Source organism: Onychostruthus taczanowskii, unplaced genomic scaffold, assembly GCF_017590055.1.
Source record: "Onychostruthus taczanowskii isolate IOZ18803 unplaced genomic scaffold, ASM1759005v1 scaffold26, whole genome shotgun sequence".
Taxonomy (NCBI): domain Eukaryota; kingdom Metazoa; phylum Chordata; class Aves; order Passeriformes; family Passeridae; genus Onychostruthus; species Onychostruthus taczanowskii.
The window spans coordinates 7,176,501-7,196,780 of NW_024499906.1; the positions used below are offsets into that span (position 1 = coordinate 7,176,501).

A 20,280-nucleotide genomic window follows, 5' to 3' on the forward strand; every position below is an offset into this window, starting at 1 on the left:
AAAAAAGACATTCCAAGATCCAAAGACCCAACATCTGTCCAAAACAAACAGCAAAGCACATTTATTCACTCAAATACATGGAAAATACAAGATGACAGAAACATATCTGCATAAGAAGTCAGACCAGTCCTGAACCTCTTTAGGAAAAATTGCAAAAACCAACAAAAAGCCTCAGCAAGAAATCCTCCCCGCAGTGGTGTCACAAACAGAATTTCAGTGACAAAAAAATACAAAGGATTCACTAGAAACCCCTAAGTCTATTATGACTTCCATGCTACGTTTTATTTTCCATCAGTAGCAAGAGCAACAATAGCAAAATGCTGCAACCATCACTCCAGCAGAAGTTACAGTGCAAAAGAAACAATTTCATGAAATATCAAAGCACTTCAGCCATTTGCCTCACTCTTGCAATTAGGCACAATCTTAGTTCCAGCAGATTTTTCTTTTGTCCTCTAGGTACAAGTCCTTTCCATCATGTCTGAATTTATGCCATTATATTTAGGGAGGGTCTTGTGAATAGAGAGGAAAAAAAAAGGAAAGGAGAAAACTAAACACGTAATGCTAAACAGAACAGCTTATACATAGACATACTAATGTCAAAAGTGGGATATGCTGAACTTTGGACAGTCAAAAGTTGCAGGTAGGGACAAAAAAGTGAGAATGAAATGCAAGGTGATTCCCAGCACACACACAAGTTTAGCTGTTTGCACTGCACAGATGTCAGGATCTCAACCTCCTAAGCCAAGTTTCCAGTCTTTCCAACAAGTCTCTTTCCAACAGGAACTGAGTCTGCATCCACAGAGTGTAGTTTATAATGACCATCAACCCCACAAGAGGTTTTTGGGTCCATTTTGAAAGACAGGATTTTGTGTAAATGTTGAAATCTAACAATCCTTGGGTTACTCTGCCAACCCTACTGGATTAGATGACCCACAACAGGCATGGAGATGGAAAACAGACAGTATAGATAAGCCTGCACAACTTCTTTATGTTAAATTATAAACATGTTCAACATCCCCTTCTCATAAAGGTGATTCTTATAAGTATTTATGTGTCTTTCTAAACCTACCAACAGCTTCAACCAGAGCTGGAAGTTTTATAAGTTGAAGATTGTTGTCTTGGCTTATTTTCCTCACAGATCAAAGTTTTGTCACTGTTGACATAACGGGAACATAACACAAAGAAAGGAGCTTACAGAAAAATGATTCCCTGAAATTCTATATGAAAAAAGTCTTCCCTGAAAGACTGATTGATCTTCAAGTGTGGGATAGGCTGTGGAGGGGACAGCCACAAGAATATGGCAAATAGGCACATACAGGTTCTTTTTGTGTACCTAGCACATTTCCAGGTCCAAAATCTCTCTATAAACTGTTTCTCTCTTGCACAGCAGCAGACAGTAACACACAGAGATGCCTGCCAGTGCGATGTTAAATACCCCAATGTGTGATTCAGTGATCTGCCAGTACTCCATGCTATATATTGCAACTAAAAGCATATAGCTCCTTGATTTGGTCTTATCTGGTTTAAAAATATTCTCACTGTGGGATTCAAACCAATTTTTCTCCTAAAAAGCAGTGCCAATGCAGCTCTCTCTACATGCAACTGTAAGGATTCCCAAGAAAAGCCATTAGCAGAATCTGAATCAAGCAACCACATAACTTCAAGATCACCCCAACTGACTTTTCTTGATGCAATTTCATGCTGAATGGATCTACAGGGACAAATTGTGGATATTTTGGATCACGAGTCCTGACATCTGTTATTCAGCAAAACATTATGGACTAGTACTCAAGGAAGCTGGCAAAGACAATTTGGGCAAGCAAGCTCAGCAGGGAAACGCCTTTTAAAAGGATGTTTGATCAAATGGACAAGGCAGGTTTGCCCTACCGGGACATAAATTCCTTTCCCACTGTTAAACCTACACTTAAGACAGAACTAAAGGTTCTGAAGGTCCTTAAAAAATAAAAGCAACCAGAAGAGAAAGGTTTAAACTCTTGGCACCAGAACCTGATAGTATCTGGAGTTTCTCCCACCTCTAGAGCAATAACAGGCCTTAGCAGAACAGGGAAGCTGAAACACGAAACGCTCCACAAAAGCCCAGGACATGCAGAGCTAGGGGGAAGGGGTGCCAAACCCTTCTTATCTCATTCCCTTGGTTTCTGTGTGCAGCAATGAAATGGAAAGCAATTTTGCAACCGGCTCTGGCAGCTGCAGAATCGCATCCATGGATATTCTCATTCCCGGCAGTCACGCAACTGTTCTTCCATGCAAATGCACACAGAGCTCTCCACATGCACCTCATCTCACACACCAGTCCCCAGAGCTTTACCAATGCAGCAGCCAGCAAGGTGAACAGCAGCCAGGAATGGCTTCATTGTTGCTATGTAAAAAAGCAGGATTTATTGATAGAACTATTTGTTCCAGATATCTTGATGTCTTTTAATTGTAGCCTTAATAAAACGCTGCTTTCCTGACCCTTCTGAACTGCACCAAATTTGTTACAGCAAGTGGAGATGAAAGGGAGGACAGATTGCAGTGACCTACCTGAAGGAGCAGTCTTGTTAGAGAGATTTAAGTGAAAGAGGCAGAAGCGTGACACTTCAGGTTATTTTTACATCTCACTTCACTATGCTTCTGAACACTGACTAAAGGCACTGCAGCCTGCAGTTCTGCCTGGCAGGAAAGCACTCAGCACAGTGCTCTGAACCTGCTCTAATGCATTTAGGTTCATTTTCCACAAAAAACCCTTGTCTTGGATCAGCTATACCAGAAACTGCAAATCTTTCAGCCCATCTAGACCACATGCAAAGATTAGACCAAGTTTCAACCAACCTCAGATCCGTTTGCTGCACTAAATTAAAAGCCTGTGACACTTGGAAGGCTTTTGCTGCAGGGCAGGTTCAGAAAATGTTACCAAACCTGTAGGCACCACAGATGGCACTGAGTCAGTGCCGCACCCGAAGGTGTTTGGTTAGCAGCGGGAGGGTGATGTGCTCAAGGACGTCCTTCAGGGACAAACTGGATGCCACCCGCACTGCTTTGTGCTTTGTGCTCAGGCTCAGGACCTGAACACAAGGCTTTGAGAAGCCAGGATGTCACACCTCTTTTTTTGTGAGGTCGGTCAGGCACCCTTTCTATCAAAGCTCCTTTACAATAGCCATCAACAAAGACACGGTGACACACCAGCAATAAATGAAGCAGTGTGACCAGAGTGTCACACGCTGTCCATTCTTCCTCAGGTTCAACAGGTATGACCTTTTGGTATCATGGCTTCTCTTCTCTTCATCCCTACTCACATGCATCCTCCAAATGCTACAGGAGTTTGTGCCACAAAGAAGGAAGAGAGCCTAAGCTCTGAAGGCTTTCTTTACTATGTATTTAAATACTTTCCTGCTTTTCTAGGTAGTTCCAGAGTGGGCATTTCTCATTAAATTCAAGGACTGATTGGTTCTACATAACTGAGATTAAATTGTAATGACATTTATATAATACTGCAATAAAACTTAATTAATTGTTCTTCACCACATCAAAGCCCAAACAGGATGTCAGCAACTGTATATGCTCCAAGAACACCTTATTTTATTTCAGATGTTGGAAGAGAGGAGGATTGTTGATAAAGAACATTTTAGTCCACTTTTTCAGCTGTCTTACTCTACTTAATCTCTAATTATTGTATTAAATTTGCCAGTGCTGCAATCCCTTCTTTAAAACAAATATTATTTTTAAAAATTTGTAAAAACAAGGTTTCAGAAAGGGCACTTCAGAAGAAAAGGAGCCAGATGTGCTGGCACTTCTCAACCTGTTGTCTATCAACCATCAGAATGTAGCTGAGAAAAAGGGAAAGCTTTAAGCATGCATATATCCATGCAAGCAAACAAACAAGAAAGCCCACATAAAAAAGTAAGAACCAAACATCAACACTTAGCCTGTTTTTCAGTTGGGTGTGTTTAAAAAGCATCAGAAAGCACCATGGCAACACAACACACATTAATAGTTTAAAAAAAAAATTAGACACGTGGAGAAAGTGGGTCAAATTCAATCCTTATCTAAGGAGACAGATGCTAGTGCAGTCAACAGAGTTTAGTTAAAGCTTGAATGGGTACTATTGCATGAGTAACAAAAAGCATTATGAAGGAAGAGTGCAAACCCCTGTGTATGATGTGTGCATGTGTAAATGCCTTGGAAAAGATGTAGAATTTCCTTTACACTTGCAACTGGCTTCTCTACATCCTGTTTATCAAGTTATATCCTCCACCCTCTTCCCATTACCTGAGAAGTCTTAACTGCTCTGCTGCAAAGTTCCCTCTACCTGTGCACTGCATAGCTTGGCAGGAATGATCCTTTTTGCATTATTTAAAACATCCCCTCTCAGACACAGATGGTTCCTGCTGAAAGTTGCACAAAGCTGTGTTAGAAGCATCAAGCCCCTCTCTGTCTGACCTTGTGCCCTCCTGGCTGCCCATGGCATCTTCACCTCATATGATTTCTCAGCTGGAAAGGAAAGGATGTTCTCTGCCAGCCCTGCAGTTAATTCAGGCTTTGTCCCACTTCTCTGCCAATTCTGCCTGTATTAGCAGCTTTTAGCTGTCTCAACCCACATACCACATTGGCTGTACTACAGTAACAGCTTAATTGTCACAGGATAAATCTTCCTGTTTAAGCATCTGAAGCAAGTCCTAGTTGGAAACTACTTTGCACGCAAAATCAGGGATGCTCTGGAGTTATACCCTGGATTGGTCTTATGCTCAGACATAACAATACTCTTTTAGTTCTTACAGCAGACTAGGAGCTAGAAATCTGAAAAAAATTGGACAGCCCTAAGCCACAAACCTCTCAGGTCACACGGCTACAGGGTCCAAACCCAGCTCTGAGACATCCAGGGTCTCTGGCTCTTGCAGTAGCTAAACCTTTAGGCCCTTTCATGACAGTTTGACAAATTTCTTCTCCCTCCAGAAATCACATTGGAGGTAAAGTTAAAAACCTTGCTAGGTTTTCAAGAGCACAGAGTACAGCACTGTGCTTTGCCTCTCTTTGCTTTTGTTTTCAGTTGCATTTCTCCAATCATTCTCATGAAAAGACATTAGTCATTAGCATTACTGAGTATATTTTGAAAACCTGTGGGCCACTGAAAGTTTTCCCATTGTCTTCTCCAACTCAAACTGCAAACAACACTTAGAAATGGCATTACTAAGTTCACAAACCTGAATGGATAGCAGCAGGTGTGATTGGGCTGGGTGGTTTTGCAAGACCTATTTTTCCTGCCCGTTTTTAAAGTTTATCACCATCTCAGTACTAAAGATAGTCCTTATGATTTACTTCCATAAACTCAGGAGAATAAACTTAGCTGTTTTCTTTAACAGGTATTTATTTCAGGACAGCTCAGTGGAACGCTTTAGATGAAAGGCAGAACTGCCAAGGACTCTCAAACCCTTCCTTCTGCAAGGAAAGGACACTGTGTGCTTCCTTGACATCACAGCAAAGTCCTGAGTCAACAGGCCACATAAGCTTAAACCAATCAAAAAAAAAAAAGCCTTTCCTCACCTTCTGCCTTGCTGTTGAAGAAACTGCCTTGTCCCCCTCTCTCATCTCCCCCAGTCACCCCCATTCACCCCAGGAACAGCCTCTACCCCATAGCAATGAAGTACACCAAAACTAAGTGAAAATCAGCCCCTTCCTGGAAAATAAGCACCATTAAGTTCACGAGCAGTTTCCATTCTAACACGCCAGGGAAACATTCTGTATCTTTTGCTCTGTGAGGAAAACACACACCAGCTGTTCTGACTTCCACAAAAAATTTACATCGAGCACTCAATTTTCTAAGAAGTCTGAATTTCTCCTTGTCACTGACACCCAAATATACAAACCAGCTCAAAGCCAAAAATTCTCAAAACCACAACCCTAAGGAGTCACTTTGCAAAGCAGATCAAAAAAGAAATACAAGTATGGAACTTCTGCTTTGAAAGTCTTCTTTAATCAGGCTCCAAAGGATGAATTCAGCAGGGCAGAATAGATTCTGTTGATTTATTTAGTTACTTATTTTATGTTTTAGTTCAGAGTCAAATTCTCTCCGTTCTCAGGTTACTGAAGGTATTTCAGAATGAAACATCAAATACCAGAGACCTCCCAGAAATCCACGTGACTTACCTTACGTAATTAACACACTCTGAGCTACTTGCTATGAACCAAAAAGTTTCAAGAGGATTTCACCAAGGGTGTAAAAGGCTACTTTTTGGGTTGGGTTTGTTTTCATACAACTTCCTGCACAAGGTGGGGGAAGCGCAACATGCACGCATGCAAACATCAGCTCCATGGAAAATGTATTAGTGTCTCTTATCAGCTATTTCTGCTTCCACTGGCAATCACTTTAAGTTAAAAGTTAGTCTGTTGTTAAGTAAAACCATATACTTCTACCACAGCAATAGTGTGGAGGGCCAGAATCTCAGATGCAAAAAATTAAAAATAATTTTTTTCTTTTAATTATGCAAGCTCAAATTCCTAACTGGGAGGATTTTGTGTGTTGGGTTGTGCCTATCAAGTGGTCACTGGAAAAGCAGCAAAAGTAACTCGGGTCTGTGGCATGGAATTAGAAGAGAGCAGTAATATTAGGAAAAGCCTAGCTCTATAAATAGAAAATGAGTAGCACAGCTCTTTTAGGAAGCACTGGCACCCAGAACATTAGAAAGGATGAACAGAGTGAGATCTCTTTTATACACATCTGGACACATACAGATTTCCTGGCTTCTGGAAACAGTGTATATCAGAAGTACAGATTTTCTCTGTGGGTACCTACACATTAATTGGCAACCTCATTTGTTATCCTGCTATTAACTGCCATTAACAGTACAATAGTTTTCACACAGCCTTCCAAGCTGTTTTGCTAGATTCATCACTGCTTAAAGTAGTGAGAGATCAACCTTTGTTTTGGCTGAGGTTCCTGGATCTCTGTCTGAGAGCATTTTCTGTCTGAGCCCCAGATTTTATGTATTTTATTTATGCAAAGCTCCCTGATTTCAGCAGAACCATTCAAACACACAGCTGCATCCACAGGCAAGCACTTGCAGAGTCAGGGCAGTGACCAAACACAGTGTTATTCCCATTATTCTGCTGTTCCCCAGCATGAAAACCTTATTGGTCTTCTACAACGTTACCTCATACCTTGTCTGTCTTTTTTTCTTGTTTCTCCAATATGGCCATGTTTTCTTTCAGAACTTTCACAATCTCAGCAGGATTTTTGTGCGATTTACTAAACAAAGGCATGGTCTTCCTTCACCGGGATTTCTTCCTCCAGGATAGAAGAGGACTGCCTTAAATCAAACAACAAGCAAAAACAGCTTTTAAGACTTACACAAAAACGCAATAAAAACACACATAGACACTTTGAACAAGAAAATGCTGCACCTCAGGCACTACACTTCGCTTCAACCACCCAGTGGAGCAGTGAAAGTGCTCAGGAGTAGATCTTAAAAGCTCATTGAGGATTCACAAGGCACCATTAGAACATGAAAAGCAACTACTCAGCACCTGCACAGGAGCTGGATGCTTCCTGCAGGAAGCTCTGACCTACAGGTCAGCACTCCAGCAAGTCCATGTCTATGTCCAATGTATTTTGGACACTCCACATCTGGCAGGCTCCACTAGATTTCCTATGTGGGTTTCTGTCAGACTTCACCAGCTCCATCACAGTGCAGAAAACCAACTGTAGGTGCCAGCACAGCAAAAGCACACTTTGTATAAAGCGTTGCAAATTGGAGTCCCATGTTCTCTGCCATCTCTCCTTCTTCTTCAGCTGCTTTGCTTTGGCAGCCTAGGGGACCTTGAGAGGAAGCAGTTTAAGCTATCCCCTAAGTCTGACAGACTTCAAGAATCTGTGGGTCAGATCTCACTTGTGTAGAACATTGCCTGAGTTAAATAAAGAGCAGAGGATCAGGCCCAAATATAAACACAAACATATTCATTACATTTAAATGACAGACTGAGAGTTCTAATGAAAATGGATTGTTTGTTTAATTTGAAACATTCTTCTTCTGTATGGTTAGAAAGGCAAATTCTACATCACTGTATTTATATATGAAAGAAACCAAGCAACTCATTTTCTGCTTAGGCTGTGAATTCTTATGGGTTTTTCTGAGGGTCCAGTACAAAGATCTATTGAAGTCAATGACTGACTACAGATGGGAATATGTTCTGGTTAGAAGCTCAGCACTGTTCTGGACTGCATTCCCATTTGTACAATAAAAAATAGGTAAAAGGAAAAAAAATAAACCAAAAAGCAAAAAATATCAAACTTTCATCTCCTTGCACAACAAAAGAAAAAAATCACAATTCCTCCACACATACATTTGTACAATCAGTTGTGAAAACATAAATACACACACAAACCACTTCAATCCCATTATTATCCAATATTTGCAATTTTAAAAAGCTTTATACGAGAAGTTTCAAATGAGAGAACTAAAGAAGCACAATAGACACAGTGGAAAGAAAACCCAGTGGTCCTGAAGAACCAGCTCCTCTCATGCTTCATTGTTACTATGGGCACACTACAAAGTCCATCAGGAAATATGATCCCATTTGAGCCATACATCCATGTGTTGCTAATCCCCAAATAACCTATGGAATTAATACTCAGATTAGGCATACATTCTATTGCAACTATAAATAGTAGCCATCTAAAACAGCCAAGTACAAAATTAATTCAAACTTTAAAAGCAAAATCTATACATATTTTGTCCTAATTCTTATTAAAATAATTTCAAAACACTTCTGCAGAGTATCTTTACAAGAAGAGTTTCTATGACACACAGGAAATATTTTTGAATGTCTTATTTAAACCAGAAGTTATTTTACAGTGCCCAAAATAGGTGAGTTTGTATATAGCTTCTCATTTGTTGCTAGGTCAGTTTTACAGGGATATTTTCACATTCAGTGCCTGAAACCTCACCACTCTCAGGTTCCTATTTTCAAGCTCCTCACGGTCCTGTTCAAACTCATTTTGATTTTTCCAGTTTTGGCTATGTGACCTTCACTCCTCAGCTGAGCTCCCAGCTGCAGGGTCCTGCTGCCATGCAGCTCAGAGGTGCAAGTTTTGGCAGCGCCCATCACCAGAGCAGAGTCCCACCTCAGCCTGACAAGGAGCAAGGTTGAAGCCTGGGTGTACTTACAAGTGACCCTTTGGGGCACACACAAGCACTGGAAAAGGCTGTGATGCTGCACATAAAGCTGTTTCGATGCTGCTAGCAAGCGCCAAGCACTCCGTAGTCCCAAATGCGATGCAAATAGGAAATTAATAATTCACAATACACTTTGAGAAGGACCTGATTCTGCATGTTTTTATTATCCTGAAGGCATGGCATGAGGATGTGATGAAGCAAGAGAGAGAGAGAGTCTGAAATCAGGAGCTTAACAGGCAAGTTGCATTTCAGAAAAGAATTGTTTTCATCCAGGGTGGGGTAGATATATTCAGATTGCTAAAGTCATCCTTTCATCTTTTCTTTTCAGAAGTCTTCACACAAAGAAAAGCAAAGGGGGAGATAAATTGATTTTCTTAAATTAAGTACTCATGAGCTGGAGGTTCTGAGATTTTTAAATAATGAAGTTCACATTTCTAACAGAAATGCTGATAATAAATTATTATTTCCTCTCAAAAAGTAACTTACATGGCTGTCTAGGGTAATGTGTCTGTAGTTAAAATAATCACTAATTTTGCCATAGAACCAGCACTTTTCCACTGAATAGTTCCAGTATCTCCAGCAAGTCACCAGAGCACTGCTCAGTGATAAAATACCATTTTTTCCTACTACATACCCTACCAGCATCTTAATCACAACAGCAAAAACACCAATAATAGGGCAGCGAGGAACTCAAGAAACTGTTTAATTCATTGCTCTGTTGAACAGAGCCAAGTCTCTGCATTACTTCATTAGATGCAAAATCTCAGATACAAAGCAAAGCCTCTGCTTCATGCAAGTGGAGAGGGACAGACAGAAAAGGGGGAAGAGCCACAGATGTGCTTGAAATAACATTTTGTGGATTTATCCCTTCTCAGGATACAGTTTTTAACTTGGCAAAATATGATCCATCACTCAGAAAATATATACTGGCAGCTGCAGAACCTTTTGGTTGCCCACTCAGGAATCTTCCAGGGAGACACGTGCTGTTCACAAATACAGGTAGAAGCACATGGGGGCAAAGTCACTCTGCCGAGATTTGAGAGTTGTATTCCTTAGTCTTATGGCTGGTTATCCAATAAGGCAAGTGGCAAAACAAGGACTCCTCTCCTCCAGCTTTCTCCCCATGACTGGAGTTCCCAGAATCAAAGAAAGCACAAGCTCTTATTAAAGAAGCTTTTATCACAGCTGGGAATTTTGTTCTGTCCTCCTTTTTGTACCAGCTCTCTGCTCTCTAAGCTTTTTCTTGGAAGGTCTTCTGTTCAGCAGAGGCACTAATTTGGTTCAGAGGCCCTGTTATTTACATAACTTATTTTCAGTATGTTTTTTGGAACTTGTTTTTTTCCAGGCATCTAGTCCTCTGTCAAGGTTGCTTGAAATTTCACAGTAAATTCATAAGTTACCATGAGAAGAGAATTAGGATGAGAAATGGACAGTGTGACCACATAAGCTTTGCTCTCTCAAGAAACCAGTCTAAAAATAACTGAAAAACTACGATGAGTGACAACTGAAAAAAATGCAACACAGGCTCACCAAAGGTAGCTCATACTACAATCACTTATAAATATATTTTAAACAGAGAAAACAGAGTAGAATCCATGTATCTAATGTGGAAATGCACTGATTTGAATATAGTACCAAAAATTAGTTGAAGAAGAAAATTATCGTATCATCTGACTGAGAAGGCAAGAGCAATCTGTGGATGGGATCATATTTAGAGAGGCATAGGAATTAAGAGTCTATCCAAAAATGGTGGTGACTGAAAATACAAAGATATTATCAATACAAAACAGGACAGGAATATCATTACCTGGATGGAGTCAAGAACCAAAGAAAGAAAAATGGGATAAAAGTCAAGAGTAGAAAGTATCGGATAATGCTGAATGGTGGAGGAGACACCATTTGTAGATGTTCCAGATCCCCACAAACATTCAAGATCAGATTGGACAGGACTCTGAGCAACCTGATCTAGTTGAAGACATCCATGATAGAGGGAATTGGACTAGATGACCTTTAAAGGTTCCTTCCAACCCAAACCATTCTATGGATATCTGCTTCAAGCTGAGGACTTACCATGAGAAATGATGAAAGCAAGCACCTGGTGCCACAGACAAACACAGAAGTATTTTACAGATGTGAGAAAGACAGATGCAAATCTCTGACGAATCACAAAAATAATGGTCAGTAGAAATCCAAGGGTATCTATGCCTCTGTACAAAGTGTTGATAGACCTTCATACAGAACACTGTACACAGCCCTGGACACCCAGAGTCAAGGAGAATCAACAGAGGTTAGAGTGGGTGGAGAGAAGCACACTGGATGGCCAGAAAAATGGGAAGACCAGCATGTCTTAGTGGCTAAAAGTGCTCACCTTCATAAGTTTAGAATAAAAATACAGGAAAGCTGAAAAAGTTATTTCAGCTTAAATAACAATAACACTTTATTTATGCAGAAGCAAATGGCTAAAAACTGCTGATGTATAAACTTCAGCTGGAAATGTAAAGGTTCCACCCATTGGAGCTTTGAGGTTTTGAAATTACCTAATCTACCAGGCACACTACAGAGCATCTGTTCATAAATTTTTGACACTGCTGTCTGGCAGCAAGGGACAAGACTGAATGAACCCCTTTCTTTCCCACTTTCTAGGAAATCTTTTTCCACCTAATGGTTATTCAACATATGTTTTCATAACATCAAAAATGGATTGTGGACACTCCTGAATTCATAATAGAGAACCAGCCAACTTGTGAAACATTTAATTTTGATGATGTTATTTCAATGGTGAGAGGAGCTTATGAGACCAAGGAAAGAAAGCTGTATCTTACCAGACCAACTCTCCTGGTCTGAGAGATTGGCTCTCCCTGTCATGAGGAAAATGCCTCAGCAGTGCTGTAGGAGGAAATGAAGTTTCCTAAACCTGCTGTTTCCATCAGCGTGAACACGACATTTCAGACACCAGAGTTGGAGTGTCCAGCACATTTTAGAAACTCTACTATTACAAAAATACTTTCATGGAATATCATTCCATCTTTGTTTGGGAGAAAAAAATGGCACTGATTTTATGTTAGTTAAGCCACAGAAACACCAAAAGGAAACAAAAATGAACCACTTTCTAAATGTCAGCCTGTTTCTGTTCAAGTCAGGAAAAAAGGAAAGAAAAACCACATGATCCAAAGCAGTGAATTGAATCCAGAGCTGGATGTGGTTTGCATGACTTTTTGACATGTGGTTTACATGACTTTGGGGGTATTTAGTAGCCTGTCAAAGTTAACATCCTTTCACATTCAGGGCGTACAGTCTATCAGAGGTCCCCAACTCTACACACATTTAACAAAGACGGAAAACACAATTTCAAAAAACCTATCTACCTACTTTTATTCTGTCTCCTCTGCAAAGGGATAAGCTGAAGCACAGAGAGGTGACAAGACTTACCCAAGGCCACATACAAAAATTCAGTGGCTGTGTCAGGAATGCAGCCTAGATCATGTGACAACAAAGCCGACACTTTATCAGGCTTCAAAATATCTCTTCTGCCAGTTTATCTGCTCATAAAAAGAATGTACTAAAAAAAAGATTCAGCACAGCTATAAAGTACAGAAAGAGATCTAGTTTTGATTGTAGGCAGTCTCCACAATTTTTCTGCTTTTAAGTCAAATACTTCCTCAAAATATTACAGTGCAACTGAACTTGTAAGCACAATGAAAGGAAAATGCACTCAGCAACTTCACTCTCCTCAGCAGCCCATCCCACTATGAAGTGACTCAGTGAAGCAGCTCAGTAACAAAGGCTTCTTCCTGCCCACAAAAGCAAGAATGGAAAAGAGCACGTGAGCCCATCCATGCACTCTTTGCAGAAGCTCCTCTGGACAAAACACTTGGTCTTCAAAAATAAATGAGAAAAAAAAAATTCCTTCCCATGGAGTATCAGACATTTGTCTTGCATTATCTCCCAACCTTCATCAAGTTGTGAACAGAATCAAAACACTTAAATAACTCATATAATGTAAGAGTTTCTAGAATGGAAAAAAAATCTTCATTTCCCATTCACCGCAGTGTGCCTGTGACCCACATAGGTCCTGGTCCCAAGTAAGCACACTTTCCTCATAATTTTGTCTAATTCAGTCTCCACATATCAAAGAGGTCCTTCATTTCTCCATCCTGCCATATTTGAGAAAGCTGTTGCAATGACAGAGCAATGTCCTCAAACCAGGAGATGGAAGCCCCCATGTGTGGTGAGCACCCAGAGAAACCCAGTTTGTCCTTTCACCCTCCCCAGTGTAGTCCCCTCACACAACCCACATTTTACTTGATATTCAGAAGGAATCTAGGCTATGGAACAAGCAACTACTCTGCAAATTCTCAATGAGTTGCACATTTTGGAAGGTGCACTGCAAATGAGACAAAAGATTAACAGAAGATGGGACAGTTTTATGGTTAGGGTGAATGAATGCCCTCTCTGCTTGGCAACTTGATTTTTCCAAAAACTCAAGAATTTACTCATCATAAGCTTTGATGTTGCTACTTGTTGCATTACCTGAAATGAAGATGGATATTAGCTGAAACTTCACCTGAACACATAAAACATCACAGTAATACCTGCCATCATCACAAACGTCACTTTTTTAGCAGATGGCAAACATCCTGAAGATCAGACATGGAAAAGAAGTAGGCAGCTCTGCCATTAATCTGATCACCTCTACAGAATGAGAATAATAATATCACACCATTGTTCAATACTGTTATGAAACTGAAGGCACTCATGGTGACGCTCCACTCAAGTGCTGTGGTGCAGCTCTATGGAAGCACCTAAAATAATTATTTATTCTTTTTTACTGAGTGCTTGAATGCCACTTTAGTAAAAAAAAAAAAAAAAAAAAAAAAAAAGGAAAAAAATCCCTATATGTACAGTCTTTCAGCAAACACAGGGGATAAAATGAAACACCAAAAAGCAATCTGGTCACTGAGGCTATCTATTTTGATAGATGCTTTGTTCCGTGGTGGTGACACCCTGCTCCACATGTATTCACAACCCTACAGCATCTGTGGGAGCCATTCAGCAGTTGCAGGGCCACATGGAGAGCCAGGTCAGGGAAGTAACCCAGGTTAACAAGAAATAGTCTGCTGGGGAAAAAAAGGTCACACAGGTTTCCGATCCAGTTCTGCCCAGATACAGTCCAGAGCTGTACCAGCACAAGAGGAAAAGAAGAGGATGGAAGGAGGGTAGAGACAGGGCTGCTGGAGCAGATGCTACAGCTCAGATGTTCACCAACCACACCCAGAATGAGGCAGGGATGATCATAAAGGGGGTACACGTGTGTGACAATACAAACAAAATACTAATCATAGAATAGTTTGGGTTGGAAGGAACCATAAAGATCATCTGGTTCCAAGCCCCCTGCCATCAGCAAGGACACCTTCCACTACACCAGGCTGCACAGAGCCCCATCCAACCTGGCCTTGAACATTTCCAGGGATGGAGCATTCACAACTTCTCTGAGCATCCTGTGCCTGTCCCACCACCCTCACCACAAAAAATTCCTTTTTAATACCTAATCTAAATCTATCATGAGTGGGGTACAGAGAACAGAATTGAAGTTAAGGACATTTTGCTACCATGTGTCCTTCTATTGGAAGTCCTGTGTTTTCACATCCATTATTAATTAATTAATAAATTGCAAAACAGCATATGCACACTGCAATGCCAGGTAACACTCAGATTCTCACCCATGCAGAAATGGTATCCTGTGGCACCATACTCACACCACCATCATTTATCTGTATCACAGGATCACATAGGCTCTCCCAGTCATGCTAATGAACTAGCTAGAAGTGGCAGGTTATTACTTCACATTCAATAAAACTAGAAATATACGAAACCAGAGGTTTTGCAGCCACCAAATTTGCAGGATTGATGAGTCAAGAATATTTGGAATCCCAATTTGCATTTGCTACCACAGAGATCTTTAAACCCTAAAAGATTAAGAATTCAATTCCATGCCTAACTGTAGTCCATAGCAAAACTCCCACAAACTCAGTCATGCAGAAAGAGCTCTCTCAACTAATGTCTCTGAAGTACACACAATTCTAACAGAAGAGCCCTTAATAGCTTTTCACTTACTTAAGTAAAAGGAAAACCAAGTTAAATATCCATTTCTAGTAGGAATAGTAACTGTAGAAATAATGGAAGCTGGTAACATAATTTAAATAACACAGGCAGCAGCCAAGAGGGAATAGGACTTCCTCTAAATTCATTAGTGAGGAAGATGGATACTATTTTTGTATTTGGTCCAATATTACTAAACTTACCTCTCTACACAGCATTCACTTGATCAAGTTCAAGTTCGTAGCAAGTCCGCTGTGTTACCTTCAATAGCTTCGTCATGGATTAAAATAATTTTCTACAGCAGTAATTTCACTTTACTCATAATATTAGACCAAGAAAGAGCCTTTGCTTTTAAAAAAGACCCAACTTCCCTTAAGCTCCATTAAAGTTCTGCCTGATAAAGACTTCATGAATCGCCCGTGGCACAGAATCAGCATTTGAAGCGGACGAGACCTATGGGCTGCGAACGAGGAGCCGGGACATGGACATCGGCTGCTCCTTGTGGCAGCTCACACGCTCGCTCATCCTCCCTTCATCTCCTTCCCCCCGGCTTATGCAAGTGGCCACGCTCTCATTCCTCTGCATCTCAAGAGCCAGTCCGCAGCTGCAGGCAGCCCGCGGAGAGGAGCAGGAGAAATGATATATTGCAGATATTTTATTTTTGGAAACCACACTGTAAATAAAGCCATTTCCAGAGATATTCCATGGACACGGAGTGCTTGGTCGCAGAGCCAGCGCCTTATGTAACAGGAGGAGCATTGTTTAGGGTTGCCTGCATTAAAGAGCCACTCCTGGTAACACAGTTTACAAAGCTATAAAAAGCTACCGGCCTAACTATCGAGAGCAAGCAGGCAAGCGGTTTATTACCAAAAGGCTGGTGCTAGCTGGAGCAAAGGAAAGTTTCGTTAAATCCCTCAACTTTCCGTCCCTCGGAGATCACCCCGGCTGACACTTACCGCGATGGAAAGCCGGGGTCCCTAGGCAGCCCGGCGCAGCGCCATGGCCAGGTGCTGAAGACAGCTCTGCCGCCTGCCTGCAGCCCGCCTCACAGATCTTCCATTTAATCCCGCCTCATTCCCCGCGCCGACCGCCGGCCCGCGGCAGAGCCCGGGGATCCGCGATTCGGCCTCCCGCTCCTCTCCTGCCGAGCGGCCGTCAGCCTCTGGAAAAGCGTGAGCAGAAAGGATCACTCGGACATGCACAGGCGCTCACAAGCAGCTGTAAATTTCCACTCCCCGCTGCCTGCGGCTGGACTCCCGGCTCCTCGCTGTTCCTGCTCCGACGAGCTCTGTGCCTGCCTGCGCGTCTTTCCCCCACTGCCCTCCCCGCTTCCCACTCCCTCACTCGTCTTGCTCACAGGCTCACACACACACACACCCCCCAAACTCCACGTCAGAGGAACGCGTGGAAAAGCAAAGGATGAAGTGATCACTCCACCGAGAGATTTCCCCAGGGTTAAGGGAGGACATGCGAGAATTTCGCATCACTTCTGTAAGTTTCCATTGCTCTCCGAAGTCTGTCGGTGCAGGGGGAGGCATCGCTGACGGGTCCTCGCACCATCACGTGGCGTAGGCTGCTGGAATTAAATTATTCACCTTGCCGTCCTGCTAGGAATGCAAATAAGGGAGCCCAACGGCGGGTTGTTGTTACAAGATAATAAAAAAATCAACATGCTCACGCACCACATCTTTCGGCGAAGTCCTGTCCAGAAAAGCTGCAGATAAGCTGCTTCCTGCCTGACTATACATTATTACACAAAGATCAAAGCACTTTTCCACAATAATACTTAAGAGGATTAAAAAAGCCACCCACCTGCAGTATACTCTAAGCAAAATTTAAACCCTGATGAAGAAAAACATTAGCCCAAAGTATTTTTTCAAAGGCTAATGTGATGGGGGAAAATAATCATAAAGTATTCTGAAACAAGTACTACCAGCTATTATCAAGCATACAAATATAGCAAAATGTAATTAAAGGAACTTTTAGTGCTTTTTCTCTCTCGGCAACTATGGTTTGGCAAGCACCACACATTCCCAAAGGGAATGGCAAGTGCTGTCCCCTCTGGTCCCAGCTGTTAAGAGCAGGGAAAGAAGGATGCTTTACTATAGGCACTTCAAGGTGGGATTTAAAATGTATCTTCATCTGGATCTTGGCCGAGTCCCAGCTGGGATGTGTGCCCAGCATGTCTTTCTGCCAAGCTCTCCAGCTTGGGGAAAAACTTTGCCTCCCATCACTTCTTCCTCAGGGCATAGCCTAGCCAAAGTCCTACATTATTAAAAATAATTTGGTATGCTACATTTGCTTGGGGAGCTGATCTCAGAGTTAGCAGCGCTACAGTTGCATCAGATCTTGATTTAAGGCTCACCTGCAGTAGCTATTCACAGCTCTACATTACAGGCAGCCAAAAGCACATGAGAAACCTCATTTCTGAGGAATACAGATGAAACAGATACCTTTTAAAGGGCTTCCAGCCTTTGCTTGCAATGCCAGCTCTGAACTGAAGTACAAATGAGTATCCCAAATCCTCACTTTGAAGAGCCACTCGCCTGTCCCTCCTGGGCTCAGAGAGGCAGAAGCCACCCCTGCTCCCTTAACCTCCCTGCATTTGCTCCTGCTTGCACAGGAGGCACCAAGCCAACCTTAGATCAGCAGATTTGTTCTCTCAACTTATCAGCAAAGCACGTCACCATTTCTGCTCACACTTTACCTAAGAGATCATCAAGATACTGCAGCCCTGTGTTTTTGGACTGCCCTGAACAGCACCGGGAACAGGCATTAATCACTGCTGCTCCCGCTGCACCAGAAAGCACTGCAACAAGTGACACCAAGTGGCAATTTCTGCTCCAAACCCCTTGTGAAATATTCTTCCAGCACCGAATTAAAGGCTTCACATTAGCCACCACTGACCAGGTGTCCTCTCCAGGCCAGCTCCACAGAGAGCTCAGCAGGGACGCTGTGGACACCAAGCTGAGAACAGGGTGAGCCACCCACTAAGCTCAGGAGGCACACGAACAACCCGCACAGATGTCGTGCCATGGAGGACTGGGGAGAAGAACTGGCACTGGGCACATTTCCATGGGTGCCTGCTCTGTCCCAGCAGGGTGGGGAGAGGGAAGGGGTGCTGGGCCCTGTGGAACCTTTCACCCACTCTGGCATCGGCCCTTTCTTTTTTTATCGGATACCTCGGCCTTTGGATAAACAGTGAAAGTCAAATGATAAACACTCTACCCTTGGGCTACTTCTGACAGTACTGGCTTTTCCTAAGGCAACACAACAACCCAAGTGCATCACTATCACTGCTTCCCCTGTGTGTTTTTAAGAGAAAAACTTTTTTTCTCTACCTGTCCCAAGAAAAATTTTATCTTTTCTATTGTAAATCCACCATCCCTTCAACAGTAAAACCCCAACTTTTTGTTGTACCATGGAGTTCAACAGTGGAAGGTGTTACCCTGAAATCAGACTATCACCAAAAAATATTGAAATATCACAACAAATGTGTTTTAGTTACAGATAAGGAGCCCCAGTGGGGGTAATTTGTGTATCACTGCACTCCATAAAATATTCACAGACCATTCTGAGTATCCCAGCTTTTTGGAAGTATAAGAAATTTATCTACAAAGTAACTATCCTTTGTTTCGGACTAAATATGCTTGTTTTCCTGATACACAGCAATAAATTGAATTTGCACTCAATTACAATTACTCAACTTTTCCCATCTTCTACCTGAGGAAATCTTTTTGGGCTTTAATAGGAGCCCTCTACACAGCTGGAGAGCAAGAAACCCGCCTGCCTCCATCCCTGCATTGCAGCAGAAGAAACTGCACAAAACAAGGTAGCTAAAGGGGCAGGGGAAAAAAGGATTCTCTGCTATTCCAATACTCTGTTTCATCTTAAGCAGAGTTAATTCTCAGATGACAGGAAAAGGCCCTGAACCATTTAATAGGAATTAAGCCATAATTACTCGGTGCTCTTATCTGTTTGTTGGGGCTTTTTGTTGCCAAGAGGTTATTAAATATTTCCAAAATATGTTTTCTTCTATTCTTAATTTGTAGCCATCTAAAATCTAGAATGATGTAATTATAAAAAGACAAAATTTTTTTTACAGTCCTAAAGTACATGGAAAAGAAAAATCTCTGCTAAAGTACTCCAGCTTCCACATATTTAAATTTTATTATATTTGTTTTCTTTAAAGACAGCAGAGTCCTCAGGCTAAAGCATGGTTAAAGTACTTCTGAGAAATGTTTCTCCTTGCTTTCATAACTTACAATCATTCCATCTAATAAAGACCAAAGGAAGAAAACCCCAGTTGATTTTTCCTGCCCTTATCATTTATTTTCTAATGTGGAAAAGACAAATTAGGGAACTTCAACAATGAGTGAAATTGCAATAAATTAAGCAGCAGATGATAAACACATGGTGCATATATATTAATTCTGCTTATTTAATTATCCATTTCCAGTCTGTCTACCTCCTCTGAGATTACTTCCAGCATTCCAAAGCCCTAAGCACCTCTAATAATAATAACAACAACATCCTTCCTTCCCCCCAAACTGCTCAGTGCCCCAGGCCATCAAAATTCAGTTCTCCTCAGCAACAGGTTTAGTTGTGTAATGCTGAATATCAAGAGGAGAAGCTTTAGCATACTGAAAAGATTCCCCCACCCTCCAAAACCTGAAAACTAAAGAAATCCCCCAGAGGATTTCATGCTATTCTTACAAATCCCAAGATATCAACATTTTGATAGTTTGGCAGTTTATTGGGATGGAGGGGAACTAAAACAAGTAACTTATATAATCTACATCGTAAAGCTGTTACACTTTAACTCAAAGCATTTAGCTTTACGGCAGAGCAACATAAAAAGTGTCCAACAACACTTCTAAAACCTCACAAAATAAGATGCTTTACAGTAACTTCATACTTCTGTGTTATTCTGTGAGTTCACAGATACTCAATTTCTTCACATCTCTGCAAGAGCTCTGTGGCCACTCCAGATTAATGCAAGTAAATTCTT

At 41.6% G+C, this 20,280-nt stretch overlaps 1 protein-coding gene across 10 annotated transcripts in view; it reads right to left on the minus strand.

Moving 5' to 3' along the window:
• CAB39L (calcium binding protein 39 like) overlaps positions 1 to 20,280 on the minus strand; it is a 61,613-nt gene that overhangs the window by 27,339 nt on the left and 13,994 nt on the right. For 5 of the 10 annotated variants that reach the window (XM_041407227.1, XM_041407232.1, XM_041407228.1 and 2 more), the window contains 2 exons: positions 16,226 to 16,431; positions 7,156 to 7,304 (listed from right to left, as the gene is read on the minus strand). In XM_041407227.1, coding sequence (XP_041263161.1) covers positions 7,156 to 7,257 — 102 coding nt within the window. In that variant the 5' untranslated portion in view covers positions 7,258 to 7,304; positions 16,226 to 16,431. Of the gene's footprint in view, positions 1 to 7,155; positions 7,305 to 15,472; positions 15,796 to 16,225; positions 16,590 to 16,646; positions 16,770 to 20,280 lie in introns of those variants that run through there. The other 5 variants (XM_041407233.1, XM_041407234.1, XM_041407229.1 and 2 more) reach the window with 5 other exon arrangements.